Source organism: Ascaphus truei, chromosome 6 (genome assembly GCF_040206685.1).
Source record: "Ascaphus truei isolate aAscTru1 chromosome 6, aAscTru1.hap1, whole genome shotgun sequence".
NCBI classification, from domain to species: domain Eukaryota; kingdom Metazoa; phylum Chordata; class Amphibia; order Anura; family Ascaphidae; genus Ascaphus; species Ascaphus truei.
The window spans coordinates 36,529,764-36,555,770 of record NC_134488.1 but is presented as its reverse complement, the minus strand read 5'-3'; the positions used below and the strand labels follow the sequence as shown (position 1 = coordinate 36,555,770).

The window sequence follows — 26,007 nt, the reverse complement described above, 5'->3', positions numbered from 1 at the left end:
GAAATACCAGTGGTTTGAGATAGCTGTCCACATACCGCGATAACCCATCTCCCAAAGATCCAATACTAGCCACTATAGGGCGGCCCGGAGGGTCGACCAGTGACCTATGGATCTTTGGAAGATGGTGGAATACCGGAATCACGGGATGTGGACAGCTCAAATAATCTACTTCCTTTTTATCAATAACATATAAAAAATTTCCAAAATCAATAAGTTCTTTTAATTGTAGAGAAAAATTCACAGTAGGATCCCCTCTAAGGGGTTTATAATGTGTGACATCACTCAACTGCCTCAGAGCCTCCTGTCTATATTGTGCAGTGGACAGAACTACCAAAGCCCCACCCTTATCTGCATTACGAAACATGATATCTGTTCTAGATTTAAGTTGTTCTAATTGCTGATATTCAGTGTATGTTAAGTTTTTTGCCTGTATGGAGGATTGTGAGAAACCTTGGGCTAATAACCTCAAGTCCCTTTCTACTAGGCCCTCAAAAGTGGTAATGAAGGGTCCCCGGTTGTAATTTGGGCAAAATATTGATTTCCTTTTTAGGCCTGAATTATGATTACCGAAGAAGGACTGAGAAAAATTATTCAAGTTTTCCCCTTGTTGTTCCAACAATCCTTCCATGTCAGACAACACACATGTTTCCTGAAAATGTGCACATGTAACTGTCTGGTTTCTAGAGCAGAGTGTGATACACATACACCATGTAGCAGGAGTCATTGCTCGCTCGGGAGCATTGTGATAGGATATGTTGTGATATTCTGTGACATGGGAATCCAATCCTAATGAAAACCTTGTGATATTCTGAATAATACTGGAATATGTTGTATCACCAGCAGCCATGGGCTCTATGCAAAGTGTTTAATTAAATGCAAGTCACGCTGAAAAATACCTGTCAGGCAGCATCTATAATAAGTACAGTCCCCGCAAAAAAACTGGAGGGACATGATTGACACACACACACACACACACACACACACACACACACACGTAGAAAGATGTACTGTCCTTGGGAAGAACAAGCAAACGTCTGCAGCACAAGGGACAAATAAAGTAGTCTATCCCTGTCCCCTCCTCTGGTCAGACATGGCACGTGCACTATAGGCAAACACACCTCACTGTGGCCAGGGAAAGCACCATACCACCATTACTGACGCATGTGTAGCCAGGTCCCCCGTGGTATAGTTGCCCCCCCCCCTTCTGCCAGCGCGAGCAGCATGTACCTGGGAGTTGCGGCCGGTTGCCGGGAACGCAAGCGGAGCGGTTGCTAGGCAAGCAGCGGGCCGGTTGCCGGGGACGCGATCAGGCCGTTACTAAGGCCGCGGTCGCGTTGCGTGGGTAGCGGCAGCTCGGGAAGCAGGGCGCCGCCATGTTCAGCGCTGTTGCGCATGCGCAGGAGGCTAGCTAGCGCGAGAGGCCCCCAAACTGCTCGCGCATGCGCAAGGCGGGAAGGACAGCCCCCAGGGTGCACAGGGGCAGAGCCACATGACTCCAGGGAGCCAATAGGGCTGCAGATCTCCCCAGAGGGATATAGATACATTTCGCTGGGTTTTACAGCCATGCAGGCAGTCAGGATCCGGACCAGCTAGGGGTAAGAGGTGGATGCAGGGGTCAGTGACCAGCATTAGGCCAGCAGCCCCCAAGGTCCCAGTTAGGTCCTGAGCCACCTAGTAGCTTGTGGAGCTTAGGGACAGGCCCTAGATAGGGACACTGCCCCATTAATTGGTTACTTAGCTAGGGACACAGTGCTGAATCCGTGCGGCCCTGCGAGGTGGGTTCTGGGCTCAGAACCCCACCAACGAACCTGGGACTAAGGTGATATTATCCGCGCTGGAATTCACCCAACGCGGTGTGGAGGACAACGTCGGATCGGGCGGATCTCCAGTGATATCGCGGTACCTGTGGCTGGAGCCCGGGCAGGTAACCTGCAACTCACGTGCACCAACCAGGCCTATCACCAGACATAGTGGCTGCGCAGTCACACATACACATGCACAGTGGTATTTGACTTTGGGTGTGCGAGACATTTGGGTGGGGTTACTGGACACGGGGTGGGATCACTCTGTGGGAGGTTAGCGTCCGCCGAGACGCCTAGAGGTGGTTAGCGTCCGCCGAGACACCTAGAGGTGTTAGCGCCCGCCGTGGCATAGAGTGGTTAGCGTCCGCCGTGGCGCATAGTGGTTAGCGTCCTGTGAGACGCCATGTGTGGCTCCTCTAGAGAGGAGTCATGGGTATGTTGATGTGTTATGCTATGCAGTAAAGGCAGTTCTGTTTTATATTTGCTCGCTTTGTGTGGTTGTTTCCTGTGAGGGTCTCCTCCCACTCCGTTGGGATCCCTCCCAGGTGGAGGCGTTGCACCCAGAGATGTATAACATGCATGTAGAGAGAAGATGCTGTAAGTGATCACCCTAGTACAATTACTCCAGGTTCCCCGTGGCGGAAGCTCAGCCCTCCTGTGAGCCAACAGGTAATGCACCACACCTGAGTAACCTTGTATGTTCCTACACCTCCACAGTATTATCTGCGAGTGGGTGGGGGAAAACCCATTACATTTGGAGGCGCTGCTGAGATCAAGTCCTGGGATGCCCTGTTCCATTTTTTTCTAAATTGTCCGATTCATATTTTCATCATGTCCGTGCTGTCACCGCAGGATGTCCATGCCTGGGCCTTAGCGCATCAAGTATCCCCAAGACGCGCGATTGCAGTGACAGGGGTAGCAATTGATACAGACTTATCTGCAGTGCGCGCACAAGTAAGAAGTTGCCTGGGGTTGGCCACCGCCCGGGTGATAGACTATAAACTGGATGTTGCCGGCCAGGGGATCACCTGGCTCCTGGTCACCATGAGTGACATATGCTTAGAAACGGCCCCCCATGTATTAAACCTACCCGAGCCCTTCGCAGAGGACTGCCGCATGAGCTACTCTGACTCTCAATCTCCTGAAGAAGCGTCCTCTAGTACTGTATTACACCCAAGCCAACGAGTGACCAGTACGCCTCACCGGGTGGACCCCCCTAGGGTCTCTTTCACCCCAAGCGGATTAGGAGGTGCCGCCAGCTGGGCAGGGAGCCCGCTCATCCCACCCAACCCTGATCAACGGCCTGGCAGGACCCCAACCATGCCTAGCGTAGGAACTGGGAGCAGTAGTCAGGCCCTTAGTGGGAATCTTGACGTGAACACGATAGCCTCCCAACTAGTAGAAGCTGTAACCATTTCTACCCAAGCACAGAACTACCGGAAACTCAAGGCCTTCTCTGGGATTCTGCCGACGCCCACGGGAGAAGAGGGGATCGAGGCATGGAGGGACCATACGCTTCAAATCATAGAGGAGTGGTCGTGTTCTGAAGCCAGCAAGAGACAAAGACTGGTTGAGTGCCTCCGAGGCCCCGCCGCTCGGTTAGTGCGGGCGCACCAGAGCGTGGAAGGAGAAGTTACTGCCCAGGAACTAGTGGAAATGCTAATTAAATCCTTTGCCAGAAAATACGACGAAGATGAGCTACTGGCTCAATTCAAAGCCCTCCGACAACGTGAAGGAAAAGATTTATCTGCCTTCGTTTGTGACCTACAGCTGTCCCTGGGCACCCTCCTGGACAAGCATATCATTTCCGCGGCCGAAGCGGACCGCTACCGGTTCAAGCAGCTACTCAAGGGGTCGTTGCCTGACCACAACATAGCTATAATGATGCGGGCCGCCCCGGTCGCGGCAGTACCCCCTAAATACGGGGAACTAATGGATTACATAAGAGACCATGAAGTGCAGCGCCATTTCCATGAATCAAAGAAACCCAAAACTACCCCCAAGAATGACCCTGTGGCCCCCTCGGCCCCAAAGAGTAAGAAACCTTCCACACCAGAGGAGGAAGCGACCCCCAAGTCATCTGTTCGGGAAAGTCGTAGTTCTGAGCGGTCCTCATCCACGTATAAGGGTCGTCCGGACCGCCGTGAGGTATCTTGCTACAACTGCGGGAAGAAGGGCCACATCTCGTATTATTGTCCGGAGAAGGAGGACCAACCGGAAGAAAAACCTCCCGACAGAAGAAGCACAGCCCGATCGATGGTATGCTGAGCACAGACCGTCGAGCCTGATGTGAACACCCCTCGGATTCCCCTGCTGACGCTGGCCCCAGTGATGACGCCTCACCCGGTGAAGCTTGCAGTCAAGTGGGCCCTGCGGCCATCGTGCCCGTGGTAATAGAAGGGATATACGCCTCGGCTCTATTGGACACCGGGTCACAAGTGACCATAATATATCGCAAGTTCTATGACCAGCACCTTCAACACTGCCCTCTGAGGCCGGCCGAACATATGAAGGTTAGGGGATTGAGTAATGAAGACTACCCCATCGATGGGATTGCAAGGGTCCAGCTGGACATACTCCAACTGAACACCGGCAAGAAGCACCCTATGCAGGTAGCGGCCATGGTATGCCCGGAGCCCCACGATCATTGCAAGTACCCCATCATCTTGGGAACCAACGAGGACATAGTGCAAGCTATAATCCGAGCTTACTTGAAAGAGACCAACGAGCTGCCGCTGGCCGATTCGCTCCTAGACCCCGTCTTACGAGAAGAGTGCCACCGGGTATATGCCTTGGAGCGTCATGGGGACCTCTACAATCGTCAACGCGGACTGACGACCATTTCACCAGAGGGAGTGAAACGCCTGGCCGTCTGGTGCTGTTATCCGGATCGGGAGGAGACGGATCATCTGTTCTCTCTGGAAAGTGACCCTGAGGAAGAGATCCAGAGAGGATATAGGGTAATACCTGAAGTAAGAGAGTGGACGACCCGAATTCCTCTCCGAACCCATGTGTATATTCAAAACATCTCTCCATTTCCAATGGACATCGATGTAGGACAAAGTCTGGGCAGTATATATCCCGTCAGCCCGGTAGAAACAGTGCCCCAGGTGAACGCCGCTGCAGTAGGTGAGCAGTTAGTCGACCTGGACTTCAACTTCGGGGACTCGACTCTGCCAACTGAGTGGAAGGGTCGACTGACGGCCAAGCTGAGGGATAGAAGAACAGTATTTTCTACCAGTAAGATGGATGTGGGCCGCAGCCGCAGCGCCCAACACACTATTAGGCTGAGTGACGCCACTCCGTTCCGTGAACGTTCTCGTCGTATCGCCCCCAGGGATGTGGACGACGTAAGGGATGTCCTGGAGGAGATGAAGACCGCTGGAATACTGACGGAGTCGCGGAGTCCTTATGCATCACCCATAGTGGTAGTAAGGAAGAAGAATGGATCTGTAAGATTGTGCGTCGATTATCGAACGCTGAATAATCGTACGGTACCTGACCAATACAATCTCCCTCGTATTGAAGAGATCCTGAATGCTCTGAACGGGAGCCAATGGTTTAGTGTGCTCGATTTGCGATCTGGGTACTACCAGGTACCCATGAGTGAAGAGGATCAGGAAAAGACTGCCTTCGTCTGTCCCCTGGGCTTCTACCAGTTTACGCGTATGCCCCAAGGTATATGTGGAGCCCCTGCTACCTTCCAGCGGCTGATGGAAAAGACAATAGGGGACATGAACCCTCGGGAGTGTCTGGTTTACCTGGACGACATCATTGTCTTCGGGAAGACCTTAGAAGAACACGAGGAGAGGCTGCTGAAGGTGATAGATCGTCTTGGCCAAGAAGGATTGAAGCTATCACTCGACAAGTGTAGGTTTTGTCACACCTCGGTGACCTATGTGGGACACATCGTGTCTGCCCAGGGGATTGCTACTGATTCAGCCAAGGTAGAAGCTGTGGTGAACTGGCCGCGTCCCGATAATGTCACGGAACTGCGGTCCTTCCTCGGTTTCTGTGGGTATTACCGTCGGTTCGTGGAAGGGTACTCTAGACGAGCTAAACCCCTGAACAATTTGCTGAAGATATACCCTGAAGATACTGGGAGAAAGGCCACGTCGGCCCGTCAACCGTTTGGCGATAAATGGACGCCTGAGTGTGAACGGGCCTTCCTGAACTTGAAGAAAAGTCTGACTGAAGCACCAGTGCTTGCATATGCTGACCCAGAACAACCATATGTCCTGCATGTGGATGCCAGTCTCAATGGACTGGGTGCTGTCCTGCATCAGAAGCACCCCGAAGGTCTTCGGCCTGTAGCCTACGTCAGCCGCAGTCTGACACCCAGTGAGCAGAAATATCCGGTACACAAGTTAGAGTTCCTGGCTCTTAAATGGGCGATCACGGAGAAACTTCATGATTACCTCTATGGTGTTACGTTTGAGGTAAGGACCGATAACAATCCCCTCACGTACATCAATACTTCCGCCAAATTGGATGCAGCCGGACATCGATGGCTGGCGACACTATGTAACTACCGATTCTCCATGAAGTACAAGCCAGGGCCTCTGAACATTGGGGCCGATGCTCTATCACGACGACCAGGATTGAGTGCTACCCCTGATGATGATGAATGGGAAGAGATCCCTGGATCTGGGATGCGAGCAATGTGTAGTATAGCGGCCGTCATCAATGATCAGGTCGCATTCTCTGAACTAAGAGTTGCCGATTCGTTAGGGTGCCAGTCGCAGGCGATCCCTGCTGCCTACTGCGACCCCGCAGGGATGAACATAACCCAGGACAAAGTCATAAGATGGAAAGACTTAGTGGACTATCAATTAAGAGATCCAGTAATCAGCATCATCCGACAAGCCGTTCAGCGAAAGAACCCCGCTCTATTGAAGAGTGCTCCCCGAGATCTGGTCGCGTTACTCATGCGTGAGGTGGACAAGTTCGAGATAGATAATTGTTTGCTCTATAGGGTAGTCCAATATCATAACCACCCTGATAGGCGACAACTAGTTCTACCCCAAAACTTGAGATATATGGTGTTGAAGTCTCTACACGACGAACACGGGCATCTCGGTGTAGAGAAGACTTTTGGACTAGTCCGAGACCGGTTTTTCTGGCCCAAGATGCGGGAAGCGGTGGAACAACACTGCCGCCGTTGTTCCCGGTGCGTTCAACGCAAGACGTTGCCTACCCGAGCAGCTCCCATGGCCCATCTTAAGAGTTCTGGTCCAATGGACCTGGTGTGTATGGACTTCCTGTGTATCGAACCTAATAGTCGAGGAATCGGTAATGTGCTGGTCATCACGGACCATTACACCCGCTATGCACAGGCCTTCCCTACAAAAGACCAGAAGGCAATCACGGTCGCGAAAGTTCTATGGGAAAAGTTCTTCGTTCATTACGGTTTTCCAAACCGACTTCACTCCGACCAAGGGCGAGATTTTGAGAGTACTCTGATCCGAGAATTACTTAAAATGCTGAACATCGCCAAATCCTGGACGACTCCGTACCACCCCGAAGGAGATGTTTTGCCTGAACGATTCAACAGGACCCTGTTGGACATGCTTGGAACTCTGAAGGGAATGCAGAAAGCAGAATGGAGTCGTCACGTAGAAACGTTGCTACACGCGTACAACTGTACTCGCCATGAGTCCACTGGGTTCTCCCCGTACTTCCTCATGTTTGGGCGGGAGGCAAGACTCCCAGTAGATGTGAGTCTTCGAGTATCAACGGATGGGATACCCAATACCACTCATTTCAAGTACGTGCAAAGGCTAAAGGACAGTCTGCAACAAGCTTACCAACAGGCTGAGAAGTCTACAGCCAAACTGAATGCTGGTAACAAGAGACGATATGACAATAAAGTCAAGTATCGAGAGTTACGTCCTGGGGATGCTGTGTTACTTCGTAATTTGGGAATCCCCGGAAAACATAAACTGGCGGACCGGTGGAGAGACGGCGTATATGAGGTGGAGTCACAGATGCCCGGCCTCCCGGTTTATCGCATCAGAGACACTGATGGCAGGGTAAAGGTTTGGCATCGTAACCACCTTCTTCCCATCCCCCAAGTGGGAGACGAAGAAGAGGAACTACAGGCCACACCGCTCAACGGTGAGTTCGATCTATCAGAGGTGGGTCAAGAGACTGTAACTAACGAGACCCACTCTGAAGCTTATGAAGACCCTATGGAGGGACCCTCTCAAAGGGACCATTCCCCAGAAGGGGCATCTCCCGAAGGAGCTACGGGTAAAGGGCCTCGTAGGCCAACGTTAATTAATGTGGCACCAACAGGCCAGCCTTTGGATACACAGAGCCCAAGCTTTGTGCCTAACAGAGACTGTACAGAGACAATTCTCCCCTCAAGGGAAGAGGCCGAGCCTCAGGACTATGTGTACTACTCCCCTGAGGGAGTCGCAGAAGAGCAACTCCGTCGGAGCCAACGAATCCGGTACCCTCCAACTCGGGTCACCTACGATCAAATGGGGGCACCCCATTATGAGGCTCAGCAGTGTTCTCGGAGTAAGATACTGTCTGTGATTGTGATGCTCACCGAGTTATGCAACCTCGTTTAGAGTTATACCTGTGCTAAGTTATATATTTTGATTCATTTTTATTATATAATTTCTGTACAGTTTGAGTTAATTATCCCAAGCGAGGTCGTTGGGGTTTTTCACCAGGGGGAGGATGTAGCCAGGTCCCCCGTGGTATAGTTGCCCCCCCCCCCCTTCTGCCAGCGCGAGCAGCATTTACCTGGGAGTTGCGGCCGGTTGCCTGGAACGCGAGCGGAGCGGTTGCTAGGCAAGCAGCGGGCCGGTTGCCGGGGACGCGATCGGGCTGTTACTAAGGCCGCGGTCGCGTTGCGAGGGTACCGGCGGCTCGGGAAGCAGGGCGCCGCCATGTTCAGCGCTGTTGCGCATGCGCATGAGGCTAGCTAGCGCGAGAGGCCCCCAAACAGCTCGCGCATGCGCAAGGCGGGAAGGACAGCCCCCAGGGTGCACAGGGGCAGAGCCACATGACTCCAGGGAGCCAATAGGGCTGCAGATCTCCCCAGAGGGATATAGATACATTTCGCAGGGTTTTGCAGCCACGCAGGCAGTCAGGATCCGGACCAGCTAGGGGTAAGAGGTGGATGCAGGGGTCAGTGACCCTCTGCATTAGGCCAGTCCCAGTTAGGTCCTGAGCCACCTAGTAGCTTGTGGAGCTTATGGACAGGCCCTAGATAGGGACACTGCCCCATTAATTGGTTACTTAGCTAGGGACACAGTGCTGAATCCGTGCGGCCCTGCGAGGTGGGTTCTGGGCTCAGAACCCCACCAACGACCCTGGGACTAAGGTGATATTATCCGCGCTGGAATTCACCCAACGCGGTGTGGAGGACAACGTCGGATTGGGCGGATCTCCAGTGATATCACGGTACCCGTGGCTGGAGCCCGGGCAGGTAACCTGCAACTCACGTGCACCAACCAGGCCTATCACCAGACATAGTGGCTGCGCAGTCACACATACACATGCACAGTGGTATTTGACTTTGGGTGTGCGAGACATTTGGGTGGGGTTACTGGACACGGGGTGGGATCACTCTGTGGGAGGTTAGCGTCCGCCGAGACGCCTAGAGGTGGTTAGCGTCCGCCGAGACGCCTAGAGGTGTTAGCGCCCGCCGTGGCGTAGAGTGGTTAGCGCCTGCCGTGGCGCAGAGTGGTTAGCGTCCGCCGTGGCGCATAGTGGTTAGCGTCCTGTGAGACGCCATGTGTGGCTCCTCTAGAGAGGAGTCATGGGTATGTTGATGTGTTATGCTATGCAGTAAAGGCAGTTCTGTTTTATATTTGCTCGCTTTGTGTTGTTGTTTCCTGTGAGGGTCTCCTCCCACTCCATTGGGATCCCTCCCAGGTGGAGGCGTTGCACCCAGAGATGTATAACATGCATGTAGAGAGAAGATGCTGTAAGTGATCACCCTAGTACAATTACCCCAGGTTCCCCGTGGCGGAAGCTCAGCCCTCCTGTGAGCCAACAGGTAATGCACCACACCTGAGTAACCTTGTATGTTCCTACACCTCCACAGTATTATCTTCGAGTGGGTGGGGGAAAACCCGTTACACATGTATGACCCAGCCTGTGGCCAGACGCTTTAAAGAAAGGGGAACTTCCCTGGCCACAATGACGTGTGCCCCTGTAGTGGGTGAGGTCACCAGGGTGTCCTTGCTGGTCAGAGAGCCTATGATGTGATTCCCATGTTTACTTGGCTTTAACCTGTTGTATCCTCCAGACTTCAGCCCTCACTATTCCGGGACATTCTTTCCTTCACACAACCCCTGGACCTGTGAGAGCGGCTCATCCAATCGCTTTGCTGGGTGCAGGTCAGACTGCATATACTCTGTGTCCTGCACTGTTACATGCCACAGAGCCATATCTGTTGGACTAGCTGCTTTTGCACCTATCTGGCCCTCTCTACACTAAGTATAAAGTGTAAATAAAGACATAAATAAATAAAGACAAACAAGTATCCGGGATACTGTTTAACATATTTTCAGTGAGGGACTGTGTGACAGCCTTTCTGTACTTAAGGCTCCCCGACTGCTACACCAGGTGTTCTCAGCTTGTCCTCCAGACCTCACTCCCCCTTCCCCCCCCCCCCCCCAACAAGTCAAGTTTTCAGCATATCCCTGCTTCAGCACAGCTGGCTCAATCAGTTGCTCAGTTGACTCAGTTCAACTGAGCCACTGTTTGAGCCACTTGTGCTAAAGCAGGGATATCCTCAAAACCTGACCTGTTGGGGGGGTCTTGAGGACTGGAGTTGAGAACCCCTATAATAAATCATGGTTTCTTATTGCTATTACCATATATTTGATATGACACCCTTTTGAAGTTCCTCTTTTTTAATTGTTTGTTGCTCATTCCTGTGACTATGGGATAATAAACCATATGTGATATATATATATTTTTTTTTTGCAAATCCCCAAGTGCTTTTTTGTTCTTTGGAGAGTCCCGCCTCCCCCTCCCCCACCCCCGTCCCCATCTTTGTTTCTTGTTTCAATACTTTATTGCTCTCCTGGGGTGCACGCCTGGCTACATTTTTGGGGGTTTGTGATTGTATTCTATTTGTATTCTTTATTTAAATGTACTGGTTGCAGAGGGTGTTTTCATTACAGAATGGATGCCCCAGTCTGTGGCTCGATGCGTCAAAGAAAGGGGACTTTCCCTGGCCACAGTGAGGTGTATGCTTGATGCGCACGTGCCACATGCCACGTTCAAACAGAGGCGGGGACAGGGACAGGCCACTTTTGCAATTGGTAGCCGGACTCCTCTTTTAGTTACATAGTTACCTACAGAAGTTACATAGTTACATAGTAGATGAGGTTGAAAAAAGACGTATGTCCATCAAGTTCAACCTACACTGGCGACACACTTTATTCGAGCTTGGCTAGTCCCACGAATTCGGGTATACCCGGGTGTATTGAGGTTTGTGACTGTTTTCTGCCCGAGTACATTGAGTTATTTTCCAAGCAGGGATTGAAGCATTTTATTCCCGCTGGCTGCAATACTGCACAGTATATATATATAAACTGCATTACAATTCATGAATTTATGCCATCTGGTAGACACGCGAAGCATTGCAGCCTATTAAATCCTAATCATTATCATTTAACAGATCAGCCGCCCATCAGCCAGGCATGAACCCAGGCTGGGAAGGCAAATGCAACGGGGCTTGTCAGAGGTGAGGAGCGGCGCATTCCAGGTATCTGCTAGGTACATACCGGGTATTTGCTCGAATAAAGTGTGTCGGTGCAGTATGCTAAATTTAGATGACAGATACTTTATCCTATATCCGTACTTAATTTTTGATCCAGAGGAAGGCAAAAAAAAAACCCCAGTGATATATCATCTAATGATATCTCATAAGGGGAAAAATAAATTCCCTCCTGACGCCAATAATTGGCAATCAGATTACTCCCTGGATCAACATCCTTCCAATGTTTACTTATTTGGTATATCCCTGTATACTTTTCCTTTCTAAAAAGATGTTCAACTTTTTTTTTAACAAATCTTTTGTATCTGCCATCACAGTCTCCATGAGTAATGAATTCCACATTGTATCTGCCCTTACTGTAAAAAAAAAAACCTTCCTTTGTTGCTGGTGAAATCTCCTTTCCTCCAACCTTAAGGGATGACCATGTGTCCTTTGTACTGTCCTTGGGATAAATAATTATTTTGAAAGCTCATTGTACTGTCCCCTAAACTATTTGTATATAGTTATCATATCCCTTCTTGTACGTCTCTTTTCTAATGGAAATAAATCTAATTTAGCTAGCCTTTCATCATAAATCAGATTATCCACCCCCTTTATTCATTTGGTGGCTCTTCTCTGCACTCTCTCTAATTCCATAATGTATTTTCTAAGGAGCGGTGTCCAAAATTGTACTCCATATTCAAGGTGTGGTCTTACTAATGCTTCATAAAGAGGCATAATTATATTTACTTCCCTTCCATCCATTACCTGTTTAATGCAAGATAAGATCTTGTTTGCCTTTGCAGCTACTGCATGACTTTGGGCACTATTGCTAAACCTGCAATCTACAAGCACTTCTAAATCCTTCTCCATCAACGCTTCCCCTAATTTATCCCCATTTAAATTGTATGTGGGCTGTTTATTTTTGTTTCCCAAATGCATAACTTTACATTTATCTGTATTAAGCCTCATCTGCCATTTACCTGCCCAAGTTTCCAGTCTCTCCAAGTCCTTCTGGAGAGAGATTACATCCTGCTCTGATTACTACCTTACACAATTTACAAAATTGCTCTCCTTGCCAACCTCAAGGTCATTAATAAACAAGTTAAAAAGCAGGGGTCCCAGTACCAATCCCTGAGGTACTCCACTCACAACTTTAACCCAACCTGAAAAAGTTCCATTTATGACAACCCTCTGTTATCTATCTTTCAACCAGTATTCAATCCATGTGCAAATATTTTTACAGAGTCCAATTTGCTTTTTTTTTGTACATCAACCTTGTGTGGAACTGTATCAAAAACCTTTGCAAACTCTAAGTAGACCACATCAACTGCATTACCCTGGTCTAAATTCCTACTTACCGCCTCAATTTATCACCCAGATGTCTGAACGGGGATTTTAAACTTGAAAGTTTTCTCTGAATTCTATTTGCCCGTCTGGACTTAAACCTGGGCTAGGACTGGCCACATGGATTACAATATCTCGTAGTGGATGGATGCCGACTCTGGTGGCTAAAGTGGATGACCACTGTGCTAATTATGATGGAAAAGAACTGCTTTCTTTTTACCGGTTGACTCCTAAGTGAGTTTCATATCAAGTTTTGACTTTAGACATCTTCTGCTTTGAAAGCACGCAGATTGCTTTAGCTGCAGTATGTCTGTTTACATGGTCGCCATGACACCCCATGCAGCGAGTACGGGCATGACACCTGTGTTACCTGCCCATGGACAGAGGCCCTTACAGACGCAGTGTACATGGTTGCCATGGATACCATGGGACGTGCTGTGCGGACCGGACTTTGTGAATTGCCCCGGGACTGTATAGAGAGATAGCCTCATTCAATATGGATACCCAGCATTATATAAGTTTTATGCTGGGTTAAAAAAGTGACAAAAACCCTTCACTAAAAATACCACTTGTGGAGCATTTGCATGTCTTCATTTTAACAAGAACCCCTATAAGCTGACGCCTGCCATATTGCACAGCTGAGTATGTACAAACACTGAAGACGTCGTATCCTCCCCCTATGTGAGGAGGCCAGCGTTGAAGCAGGCGGAGGAGGATGCTGCTGCTATACAGAGCTGACATAGATCCTACGGGATTCATAGTGAAAGGCGGCCTGGGGATCCCGTGTTGATCATGGAACCTCACAGGGATTACAGTATATGATGCTGTTTCTGTGTGTCTGGGCCCGGCTGTGCTTGTGATCTGCGTCCCTGTGATCGGTGCTGTTTAGTTGCGATACGTCGTGCGCTGTTGCGTGCTTGTTCGTACGCAATACATGCTTCGCTTATATGCATTAATGTAGGGGTTCTCAACTCCAGTCCTCAAGACCCCCCCCCGGTCAGGTTTTAAAGCTATCCCTGCTTCAGCACAGGTGGCTCAATCAGAGGCTCGGTCTTTGATTGAGCCACCTGAGGCTCTGATTGAGCCATCTGTGCTGAAGCAGACATATCCTGAAAACCTGAACTATTGAGGGGTCTTTAGGACGGGAATTGAGAACCCCAGCATTCATGAATTTATCATGCTCTGATTGTCATATACTGCTTTAACAAGGGCCCCTAGTTTGTACTACGTTGCTATCTAGTTGTGATTTGTGACTACAGTATGTAATCCATCAAAATGTTTTCTCTTTGCCTGCTGAAAGCCCTTTTAATACAATACTAACTAGAAAACTCTCTATCAGCGCTTGATCCAAGTGATGAACTAATTGTATGTGATTACATCAATTGAGTTACTTTGGTGTGATTACATATGCAGCCAAGGGGGCAATAAACAATAGATTGTTCCAATCCAATAACATACAAATACAAATACAAAGAATGTCCCCGGCGCAAAGTGTAGTGATGATGATTACAGTACCATATCAAAAGACAGTCCTGGTTGAAAAGTCAGTCCTGATAGTAGAATGTTTCATCAACAATAAAATGAGGTGGAATTTCTTCTAGGCGTAGTTCCCAGGTGCTGTCTGTAATTACAGATAAAGAAAAAACACCATTGCGCAGTATACAGACTCAATTGCCCCAACCTGGAAAGGAATATCCCTACTTACAGGATACTTTCTTGTTCATTCAGGGGAGAAGAATATCCCTTGAGAGCCCTTTTAGTTTGATATCTGCATGGTCCTTTCCCCCTTTAAATTGTACTTTTTCTGTGAGTGCTTGTGCGGTGCAGGGTTGTTTCTGTTTCGTTGCTAGGTTCCGTGACCCTGCTGAGCTGGGCTTTCTTCTGGGTTCATTGCCACGTGTGTGTGTGTGCGTGTGCGCGTGTGCGTGTGCGTGTGTATGTGTGTGTGTGTGTGTGTGTATGTGTGTACATCTAAATAAAACAAACAAGATAATATCAGCGCTGACGTTCTCAACGGCTGAAATATGAAATATGTGATTAATTTAATTGTGGTGAAAGGGAATGAAGGGGTGTAGTAATATATCACTTGGATATCAATTAAATAAAGACCAATGTGTGATGACTTAGTGACTCACTAAATTTGCAAATATACAACACTTGGCACAAAATGAATGAAATTAACTGTGATAAGGTTCCCCTTACAATCAATGCACAATACGTGCCAACTAAACAGGATATTGTTGTGGAAGTGTAGCAGCTTTTAAAGGAACCTAGTTCCAAATAATTGACAAAAAGAACAAAAGGAAAGCGGATGTTCCAACAAAGATACCAATCCTGTATTTAAAGGCTCTAATTCATAACAGATAAGTACACTCCACTTGTATAAATATGTGAGTGTGTATGATACACACCAAACCCACTGCATGTGTATGAAGTGCACAAATTGCTGCCACCTTCTATTGAAGTCTAACCCGGAGACTTTTTAGAATACATTTTTTTATTACATGTATTTATTTTATATATGCATTTCTCTTACCGGCGGCATCCTCTCTCTTCCCTCGGCATCCTCTCTCCCTGCAAGGTGCGGTCTGCATGGCTCCGCGACTTGAAATGGAGTGCGTTGCCATGACAACGTGACATCACGGCGTCACGCGGTGTCAAGTTGCCATAGTGGCGCCACGTGACGCCCCGTTGTCATGGCAACACAATGCTACGTGACATAGTAGCGTCACGCGGTGTCCCGTTGCCATGGAAACTGGGCGTCACGTGAAGCTGTGACGTCACGTAGTGCCCCTTAGACATGGCAATGCGGCGCCATTTGACATTGCGCAGCCATGTTGACGGGATTTGCAGGGTGACATGCTTCCGCCACCCGCTAACCTATAGCCCGGAAATAAGTGCCCGAAAACCGTAGTCTCTGGGTCAAAAACGGGGTGGTGGCAACCCTGAGTGCAGATGTGAGACCAAGTCCTAGGGTTGCTTTCCACCGTGTGTAAAAGAGTTATTTGTGATACCAACCTCTAGTGCGGGGGAGGCCATCTCCAGTCCTCAAGGGCCACCGACAGGTCAGATTTTCAGGATATCCCTGATTCAGCACAGGTTACTCAATCAGTGGCTGAGCCACTGATTGAGCCACCTGTGCTGATGCAGGGGTATCCTTAAACTCTAACCTGTTGGTGGCCCTTGAAGACTGGAGTTGGCCACCATGGCTCTCGTGCTTTGACAACGTTAACGCTTTTGCTGCCAGCGGCACCAGCCGGCCGACCCGCACTGTCTGCAAACAACTGAATATTTGACGCAACCTCTTGCCGAGTCATCTTTAGAGATCATTATTATAATAATAACTGTGTTCCCAGCCTCTCCATTGTGAGTCAGTGGCAAGGAGTGTCCCGGTTTGATGGGAAACTTTGAAGGTTGAGTTTCTGCCTTCCCCAAAACTCCGGAACCAAACCAGGAACAAGACCGTGTGATATTCGCCGCTGAAGGAGTCAGTATGAGGCAGCTACTTCCAGCCCTTTGGCTAGTGCTTGGTCTCTGGGGCACAGACAGAGGTGAGTTGTGTATGCGTCACTGGCCTGTAGCAGGACTGTAATAAGATCTGCCCATCTCATATAGAAGGTTACACTGCAGGACGCGGAGTATCTCCCCACAGCTTCTGTCTTGTTAAAGGGGCAGCTCCGCAGAGCAGGACACGGTTAACTGAAAGAAGCAGCGTATCCGTTATCACTGACAGACAGATTTAATCATCTTTAAAGTCAAAATGTTTTTGCTTCCTGTGTAAAAATGAAAAGAAAAAAAAAATCTATTTTGTTCAGCTGTGTGATGCTAAGCAACCCGGCTAATTACTGCTCTTCTGCGCTGACTAATGAGGGCGGCATAATTACAGTAGCTTAAGCAAAGTAACAATGTGGCTGAAAGTCTGGATCAGCTACATACAGTTTACAAATAGTCTTATTACAAAAGAGATTGGGTAAAGAATTTGAGTTACTAAGGATAGATTACAAAAGTTTAAAACATTAGTTTACTTTAATTCAAGCTGCGCTGGAAAAGCTGCGTAATACGCAAGCGTAAGCTGATAGCGGCCCGTGTTAAAGTGGGATTAGTAAAGAGACACACAGTGCTCATTTGCATGTCATTACCCAGAATCCCTGGCTGCAATGGAAGCCCTGTATGCGAGGCGATAATGGGGAACGGCAGGTTTGGGGACCTGACAGACATGTGAATGGGCTTACAAGGGGGATCTTTATTTTCTGTCAACTTTATTTTAAAACACATATACTTTTGTAAGATTTTGGTGTAAAAAAATATGTATATCTACCTATACAACATATCATTAGTTCACAACATCACAACATAAAATATATTCCTTTTTTAATTGGGGGCTATTGTGAGTGGAAGAAAAATTATAGAAATGTTCCCAAAATTGCAGTAATCAGTGAAAAGTTCTAACAGTGTTTGGAAAATCACTATGACAGGAAATATATTTGCATCGATATTCCTCCACAGTAGAAACTGCTGGACAACTCCCCAATAAAATATAGATCAGGAAAACACACCAGAAATTTGCATTTTTTTTAATCCGCTTAGTGGAACTGCTTCCCGTTTAAGGCCAGGTCCCCGCTGCCTGCTGCAGCGTCCGCCATGGCATGCGCTGCAGGGACAAGAGCCGCCCCTCAATGGGGCCCGCTACCTACATTGCCCGCCGCGTTGTGCGAACAGATTTCTCTGAAGACAGGAAATCTGTGTTCACGACTTGCAACGGAGCGCTAGGCACGCCCCTCGGCTTTCCCCCTGCAGCTCACCGCAGACCGGGGATCTCAGCTGCATGTGCTGCCAACCTGGCAAGTCGATACCGGGGCCTCAACCTAATCCTGGGGTCGCGGCAGCAGAGTGCCCCAACCACTCCGGCACTCCGCGATCACGCGATTCCTCCTCGTAGCGACCATGGGATTGTGGCGTCTCTGATGACACGAATGGAAGAGGAGTCCTTCTCTTCCATTACAGGTTGCGTTCGGTGCTCACTGGTAGCCCCAGACACCATCTCCCTTAGAAAACGAGTTGAAAGCCCTTGGGAGTACTACAACAGGGGCAGCAGTAGCTGTCCCCACACTCAAGGGGTAAGGATGAAATACTTTATCGGTGACGGCATAGAAACAAGGCCCAAATCTATCAAATTAATTTGTCAGGACACATCCTACAGATGTGGTTACTGACCGGTCTGCAATGTTGTTAGTATGACATGGTAGCTGTGTCAAGTGGTCAATGAGTGGTCAATGTGAACTAACGTTTACCGATCTGCATGATCTTGCTTTTGCTTCAGTAACTTCCCTGCAATGTTATTCATGCATCAACGTGAAAGACAACAAAGAATGTAACCAGAAACCGCCCGAGACATGCACCGAGAACCAAACCATGTGCCAATCCAGGACAGAAACTATATGTGAGTATTATATGGTTTGCCACAAACTCTCCCATTGATAGGGAATGTACACTGCACACACAACTGAACTTTGCTCCCATAGGTGACAAAAAGTCACATATTTGGATGTCTTCAACATCCCCAAACCTGCTTTACTCCCCCCACTGTCATATAGTGGTTAAGCTGCAGATAAGGATTCTGGGTAGTGGCATGCAAATGAGCGCACTGGGCATGTCACTTTTATAGCCATTTTATTCATGGATTCCCTTGAGCGTTTGTGTTCCCCATGTTCAAATATATTAACAATCTCATCCAAAATGCATATTATATGTTCTATTATATAATGGGGGTTTATGTTCCCAGCATAAACCTTTCTTTAATTCAAATACACACATAATATATATATATATATTTTTAATTTGGCTTCTATGATATTTATGAAAATTCATAGCAGCTCGGAGATAGTAAATGACACTTGTAGGAAAGTCAGTATAACAAATGGTTGCTTTATGTTGTGACATCTCTGTAAAATAATCATTGAGTATCCCAGTTTGGGGCTGGCTTTCAGTCTTTGGACGGTCATCTTGACACAGTCTACTGTAAATAAATAAAGTATAGTAAATAAACTGTAACCAATGGTGCCACTAATTAGCAGACACAGTTATAGAGGCAGCAGATGCACACACTCTATGTTGGTGCCTCAATGTGGATCTATGGAAGAGCAATAGACTATTACAGGGGTGACCAACTGTAGTCCTCAAGGACACCAACAGGTCAGGTTTCAGGGATATCCCTGCTTCAGCACAGGTGGCTCAATAAAGTGTCTGTCAATGACTGAACCACTGATCGAGCCACCTGTGATGAAGCAGGGATATCCTTGAAACCTGACCTGTTGGTTGCCCTTGAGGACTAGAGTTGGCCACTCCCGGACTAATAGAACAACTTGGACATAATACTGTGCTGCACTAACCCTTTCCTTGCAGATCCCTCGGCAGCATTTGTATGGAGCCATTTGCTTCCAGGGGAGTCTGCTATAGATTGCAATGCTGACCCCCTTCCTTGTACCTTTTCCTTCATGTTTTTATATTAAGCATGCATGAGCTGTTTGTATACATGTTCCTTCCCTGCGATTGCTATGAGTGTGCTAGAGTTAGGTCAATTGAAATTGGCCTCGCCTGACGGAGCTGCCCTGGTGTGACTGGTTGTGTGCCCTACATAAACCAGTCCACTTTGCTCACAGTACCAGTTAGCTGTTTGTTTGTTCCAAGTGCCGGGCTGCCAGCTAGCTGTGTGCGTGCTTACACAAGCAGGAGTTGCAACACAGAGGGAATTGACACAGCATTGACAATAGCGTATACCATCTGTTCTAATGTTTGGTGTTGTGCAGTGAATGGAAGGCGGTATTGCTCCGTGCGACACTGTGGCGGTTCAGTTACTGTCCCATGTGTAGGCATTTCTCTATGTTGCAGGAGGAGATTGCCAGGCTGAAGACTGAAATGGGCAGGTTTTGTTGTATCCCCTTTCCCCAAACAGTCACCACTTCAGAGACCAGCATTGCCTCAGTGGGCTTTGGCAGTGACATCCCGCAATCTGTACCACTTCACAACTCAGGCTACGGCCCCAGTCACTGCCTGGCGGCGCATGCACCAGTTTGAGCCGCGATCTGTGGTCTGGGACGTGTGTCCAGAGAAGAGCAGGATATCACGACGGGGGGTTGGGGCAGGGCGTGGCCATGATGTCGCGCGGCTGGTTCGCCCTCATTTGCTGACCCACGGTTGTGACATGGCCACCGCTTGGCCGCCGCACCAAAAGACAAACTTCTTGTCTTTCGGGAAAGGTGATCGCGCATTGCGCTTTCTGCCGGCGCGAGCAGGTAGTAACTGGGGCCAGCCCCATTGAGGGCCATATCTTGTTCGTGCCATGCACGCCGTAGCACACGCAGCTGCGAGCAGTGAGGAGGAGGCCTTATGCTGCACTAGCAGTGCAGCACTGCACCACTGGGGCACTTACTGCAGTGGGGTGTTCTTTAATTAATTAATAGGGAAGAAACTGAGGAAAACTGGATCCCAGAAAAGGAGGCAACCCATCTTGGGGGATTCCTTTGTAAGAGGCACAGCATAGCTATTGGAGCAGGTAGTGAGTGGTAAAAGTGAGGTAAGGGGCCTTCCTGGAGCTACTGCTCAGAGCGGTAGGGACACATGCTTGGATTAAGGCCTCAAGACAGGAGGTTGAAGTAGATGTCATTATACACCTAGGAAATAATAACTTGGCTAGGAATGAGATTAGGATAGTGTCGGTGGACTTTAGTGAGTTAGGGACAGCTCTTAGGCAGGTAGCATCCTCGGTGTTTCACACCACAGACTTTAAAGTGTGGTTGAGGAAGTGGTGTGAGGTGGAGGGTTTTGGATTTATTGGATATAGCTGTTCTACCTGGAAGGATATGGGTCTATATAAAAGATTTTGCCTACATCCTTATTGGAGGAGAAGCAGAATACCTAATGAGCAGTTCAGATGCTTCCTTAGCAAGTATTCAAACTAGCTATGGGAGGCAGTGAAGCGAGTCACAATAAACCCAACGCCCTATCCTCTGGTAATGCTTGGATGGGATATTGCAGCAGGAAACCTATCCAGGTCAAGACACTCAGGCAAAAAACTGGTGTACAAGGGAAACAGGAAAGATTAGGCAGTAACAAAACCCTTCTGGGCAATATGTACAAATGCTCGTATTTAGGGAAATTAAATCCCATAACTAATTGCAATAATGACAAGGAACGATACATGGTACAATAAAAATCAGGACTGGGACACACCTATACCAGGTCACACTGTGTTTGGAAAGGAGAGGGTAGGAAGGAAGATTTGTGAAAAACAACAGAACTAAGGCGACTTCAGTTTCTGGTACTGGAGAAAAAGACCGAGTCCTTTGGGTAACCCTAGAAAGAGATGAGGCTGTCATCCGTGTTTGGGGTGGTCTACAGACCTTCCAGAGGCATTGGATACAATAATTATTATTAATAGATAACATCACTAAGATAGCAATTAAAGAAGTAATCATTATGGGAGAATTAAATCTGCCAGACGGGGACTGGCATGTGTCGCAAGTACAGTCAAAAGTGAGGACATCTCTCAAACTATCAGTGAGAGAGCCAACTCGCAATCCTGGACTTAATACTGACCAATGGGGACAGAGAATCAGATGTACAGTACTTGTGGGTGATAACTTGGTTTCCAGTGATTATCTGTGGGATTTAGTATACAAAAGACAGAGGCCAAGTCATACCACACAAACACTAAAGATTTACATTTTAGGAGGGCTGACATTTCAGATTGGGAAATTATGTAACAGACTCTTTGACAGGTGGGGAAGGGAGATGGGGATTATTTGATTGGAGTGCAGGAACAGTGAGAAAAAATGAAAAGATGCAATAGTAAAAGCGCCAGACGTGTCAGGCAGGTTAGTAAAATTACAAGGAAAAGAAAGACGCTACGGTTTTCAAAGACTCAGAGAGAGGAGCATAGAGAACTGTAAGCATATAATGAGATGTGCAAAGGTCCAAGCAGAAGAAGGGGTATAGGAGAAAAAGGAACAGTTATACTAAAGACAGAAGGGAGTAGACTTGTTGCAGGTGAAGATGGTTTAGCAGACCACCTTCATTATTTTTGTACAGACTTCGCAGCAGAAGGTGAACGAGAGGGACCACAGTTGAGTAACAGGAATATAAATGGAAATGACTTGGACACAAGTCAATTTACAGAGGAGAAGGTCCTACAGAAACTTTCAAAGGTGAAAACACAAAGGTGGTAGAATGGATAAGACATGCTGTAAATGTAACGATAGGCAACAGAGTTGTGTTCAAAGGATTAAATTCAGAGGAGGAGGAAGGTGACCAGTGGAGTCCTGCCAGGATCTGTACTGGGACCAATGGGTGACATTTATTAGTGACATTACAAATTGTTTGGCGGGGAAAGTATGAAACAGGATTGACATTACCGGTAGGGGGTAAACAAAATGATTCATGATTTAAGTTGATTGGAGGAATGGTCAGTGAGGCAACTACAATCTAATCCCAAAAAGGGATAACATTTCCTGTATGAAGCAAATATAAAACATGATTACATAGGGCGGGGCTCTTCCACTGGCACCCCCGGATCAACCAATCTGGCCCTCGACTCTTTGTGCTTGGTCATTTCTTACCAGTTGCTTAAGCATCCGAATGCAGTTGGTCACACTGAAACGTACTTTTAGCATACGCTCATGTAAATGTCTATGGTACAGCTGGTATAAATGCTCAAAATGTTTAAATAACATATGTTTTGGTATATCAAAAAATAAACAACAAGCTTGTGGCCCTTCTGCTCCTAAATCTTTACTGATCTGGCCCCTTTGGAAAATGAGTTGAAGAGCAAATGCAATAAGTGGATGAAACTGGATCTTGCATCTAGAACATTACGACACTAGGATAACTAAAAACCCAACATCTAGACAAATATTACACAGAAGTTTCTCCAAGTGAGAAAAACACTTATTCATTGTTCTTGCTTTCTTTTCTCTCAAAGTTCTCAAGGTGATAATCACCAAGAGATGTTCGGACCAGACAGAATGTTACAAGAACAGCACCAGCAGCAGCTGGATAATTGCCAAGACGACTGATGCCTGTTGCTCTGAAGACCTGTGTAACGTTTATGGCAGAAGCGAGATGGGGCCGCGGCAGATCTGGGCCCTTCTGGGACCTGCCACAGTACTCACTGTAGCTTTGGTTGAAATGATGCTTTGAGAAGTATCCCCCCTGGAGTAACATTGGATAGCAGTCATTAGAATCTGTACTCGAGCAGAGCTGTATACAGCCCAACAATACAGCCAATCCCAGCAACCAGGAACTTTTAATCTAATGGTTTGGTGTACAATGCAATGTGACCTGCCCAAGGTTACATGAACATTAAGGGTGCCATCCACTTCAATGGCCAGTTGCTTAATCTGTCACAGTAGCAGCCCCCATGCCAATTTTGTTTGCAGAATTATGACCTGCGGGTCCCCTAGAGTGGAACCTCTATGCAGTCTTTATTTTCTGGGGACCCCTCTTCAGGAGATGTGTACCTTTGCGCAGGTCAAATGAAAAGACGGTTGCCGGGGTCGACCAATAGGAGGCCACAATTTCCTGCAATGATGACATTGAGGCTTCCAATTGGTTTATGGGAGTGTGGCTTGTATGCAGGTACTGTAATGTAGAGGGAAGGAATCTGTAGGGTAGAGTCTGCCAGATGATGAGATACTGTGTAGCGCTCACCATGAAGTGGTGAGAGTAGTAAAAATCATTTGTATTCGTTATGTACCTTTAAAAAGATGGGGGACCTACAACTGCACTCACGTGATTCTAGTGATAGAATTAGTAACAGGGGACATAGATAACCCTGTGACGTGGACCGATAGGTGATTAGCTAGTAAAATTAGCCAACATAAAAATTGCTGCTATGCGGTAATGTATACTTAGATATATATATATATATATCAGGCACAGCCTGTGGGTGGGAGTGGTGATATTAGTTTTTGTAGGGCAGGCAGATTCTTCCAGGGGACACACACTGTTATCCCAAGTGATACAGAAAGTATGTTGTATAGGCCGCACTAACTAATGTATTAAATATATTAGGGCTATACAGTACGTACGTGCTGGGTGTTCTAGTTATCCCAAGTGATGTTCCTTGAGTTGGAAGTGTAATTGGTTGACAGTGTGAGCTGGAAAGGGGAGCTTTACAATTGAAAATAAAGGCATCTATTGCTGCAGTGTTTCCTACATCCGCCGGGTGGCAGCAGAATGCCGTTTCTTTGTGCTGTCTTTGAGCCATATTCATTTCCTAAAAGGCTCCAGGAACACCAGCACATATAAAGTGAAGTACTGTACCTCTGAGATGAGGGGGGTCTCCAACATATAAACAGTGGGGTTCAGCTCCAGGGAACCCCCCGTTTGATATTTTTAAAAAAAAAAAAAAAAGAGAGAAGGGTTTCCAAAAAGGAGTGGAGGGGATTGCTGCAGAAAATCCTAAAATTCAGGCGAGACGTTATTCTCAGAGGTTCAATGTCCACAAATGAACAAAATGCAGATAAACTACAAGATGCGCCAGCAATGTAATGTAACTCAGTCCAGTAATCAACACCAGGCCTTTTCATTTTGCAATTGAAACAGAAATTCAAAGTGTCCCGATGTCTCAGTGTCACCGTACAAGTGTCCCGATGTCTGTGTCACCGTACAAGTGTCCCGATGTCTCAGTGTCACAGTACAAGTGTCCCGATGTCTGTGTCACCGTACAAGTGTCCCGATGTCTGTGTCACCGTACAAGTGTCCCGATGTCTCAGTGTCACCGTACAAGTGTCCCGATGTCTCAGTGTCACCGTACAAGTGTCCCGATGTCTCAGTGTCACCGTACAAGTGTCCCGATGTCTCAGTGTCACCGTACAAGTGTCCCGATGTCTCAGTGTCACCGTACAAGTGTCCCGATGTCTCAGTGTCACCGTACAAGTGTCCCGATGTCTGTGTCACCGTACAAGTGTCCCGATGTCTCTGTGTCACCGTACAAGTGTCCCGATGTCTGTGTCACCGTACAAGTGTCCCGATGTCTGTATCACCGTACAAGTGTCCCGATGTCTCAGTGTCACCGTACAAGTGTCCCGATGTCTGTGTCACCGTACAAGTGTCCCGATGTCTGTGTCACCGTACAAGTGTCCCGATGTCTGTGTCACCGTACAAGTGTCCCGATGTCTCAGTGTCACCGTACAAGTGTCCCGATGTCTCAGTGTCACCGTACAAGTGTCCCGATGTCTGTGTCACCGTACAAGTGTCCCGATGTACGGTGACACAGACAAGTGTCCCGATGTCTGTGTCACCGTACAAGTGTCCCGATGTCTGTGTCACCGTACAAGTGTCCCGATGTCACAGTACAAGTGTCCCAGTACACGTGTCCTGATGTCTCAGTGTCACCGTACAAGTGTCTCGGTGTCTCAGTGTCCCAGTGTTACCGACAAGTGTCCTGATGTCTCAGTGTCGTCCCGTTGTCTGTGTCACCGTACACGTGTCCAGATGTCTCAGTGTCACCGTACAAGTGTCCTGATGTCTCTGTCACAATGCTGCCCCATCTGCCAGTCTCCTGCTGACTTCTCTAACCCACTCATGTTTCATGCACTCGGGTCAGTTGGATAGTTATGCGTGTTTAACCATTTCACTGCAATTCCCTCTGGTGCCGAGAGGGTTAAACACAGCATGAAACACTTTAATACTGAAGCATATCCCCCGTCAAACATTTTAAGTGCCGTAATGGCCCAAATATAGTGCTATGTTTTTTCCCTGAAAAGGTCCTTCCGAAAACAGTACTCGTATTATATGTGCAGCCTGACACCTTTTATTTTTCATGTAGAACACCTTCAAAACTGTAGGGGTCGTATTATGTGCGAGGCCGCACTATATCCGGGCCAATATGGTAGTTTATTTTATTATAGATCAGATTTGCACTTCTCCCTATAAGCATTCCTCAGAACGAAATATAAATAGTCACACACATTACAGTATATATACACACACATCTAACTAAAACAAAAGCCCAAAAACATGTGTACATACAAATAATACATACACATACACATAATAAACATACACATACGCATAATACACACACACACATACACACATACACGCATACATACTGGTGAATCAAGCTAG

General features: G+C 47.7%; 1 protein-coding gene across 1 annotated transcript; it reads left to right on the top strand.

Moving 5' to 3' along the window:
* The first annotated feature begins 16,258 nt into the window (after positions 1–16,258).
* Positions 16,259–23,953, top strand: LOC142496913 (prostate stem cell antigen-like). Its single transcript, XM_075604013.1, has 3 exons — positions 16,259–16,430; positions 18,200–18,319; positions 22,856–23,953. Exons 1-3 carry the CDS (start codon positions 16,373–16,375, stop codon positions 23,071–23,073), a joined length of 396 nt encoding a protein of 131 aa, XP_075460128.1. The 5' UTR covers positions 16,259–16,372; the 3' UTR covers positions 23,074–23,953.
* The last annotated feature ends 2,054 nt before the right edge of the window (positions 23,954–26,007 follow it).

Bases quoted from the DNA above. Each gene is read 5' to 3' on its own strand.
- LOC142496913 (XM_075604013.1), top strand. From the start codon at position 16,373: ATGAGGCAGCTACTTCCAGCCCTTTGGCTAGTGCTTGGTCTCTGGGGC. The intron at 16,431-18,199 runs GTGAGTTGTGTA...CTTTTGCTTCAG, and splicing joins TCTCTGGGGCACAGACAGAG to TAACTTCCCTGCAATGTTAT. The intron at 18,320-22,855 runs GTGAGTATTATA...TTTCTCTCAAAG, and splicing joins ATCCAGGACAGAAACTATAT to TTCTCAAGGTGATAATCACC.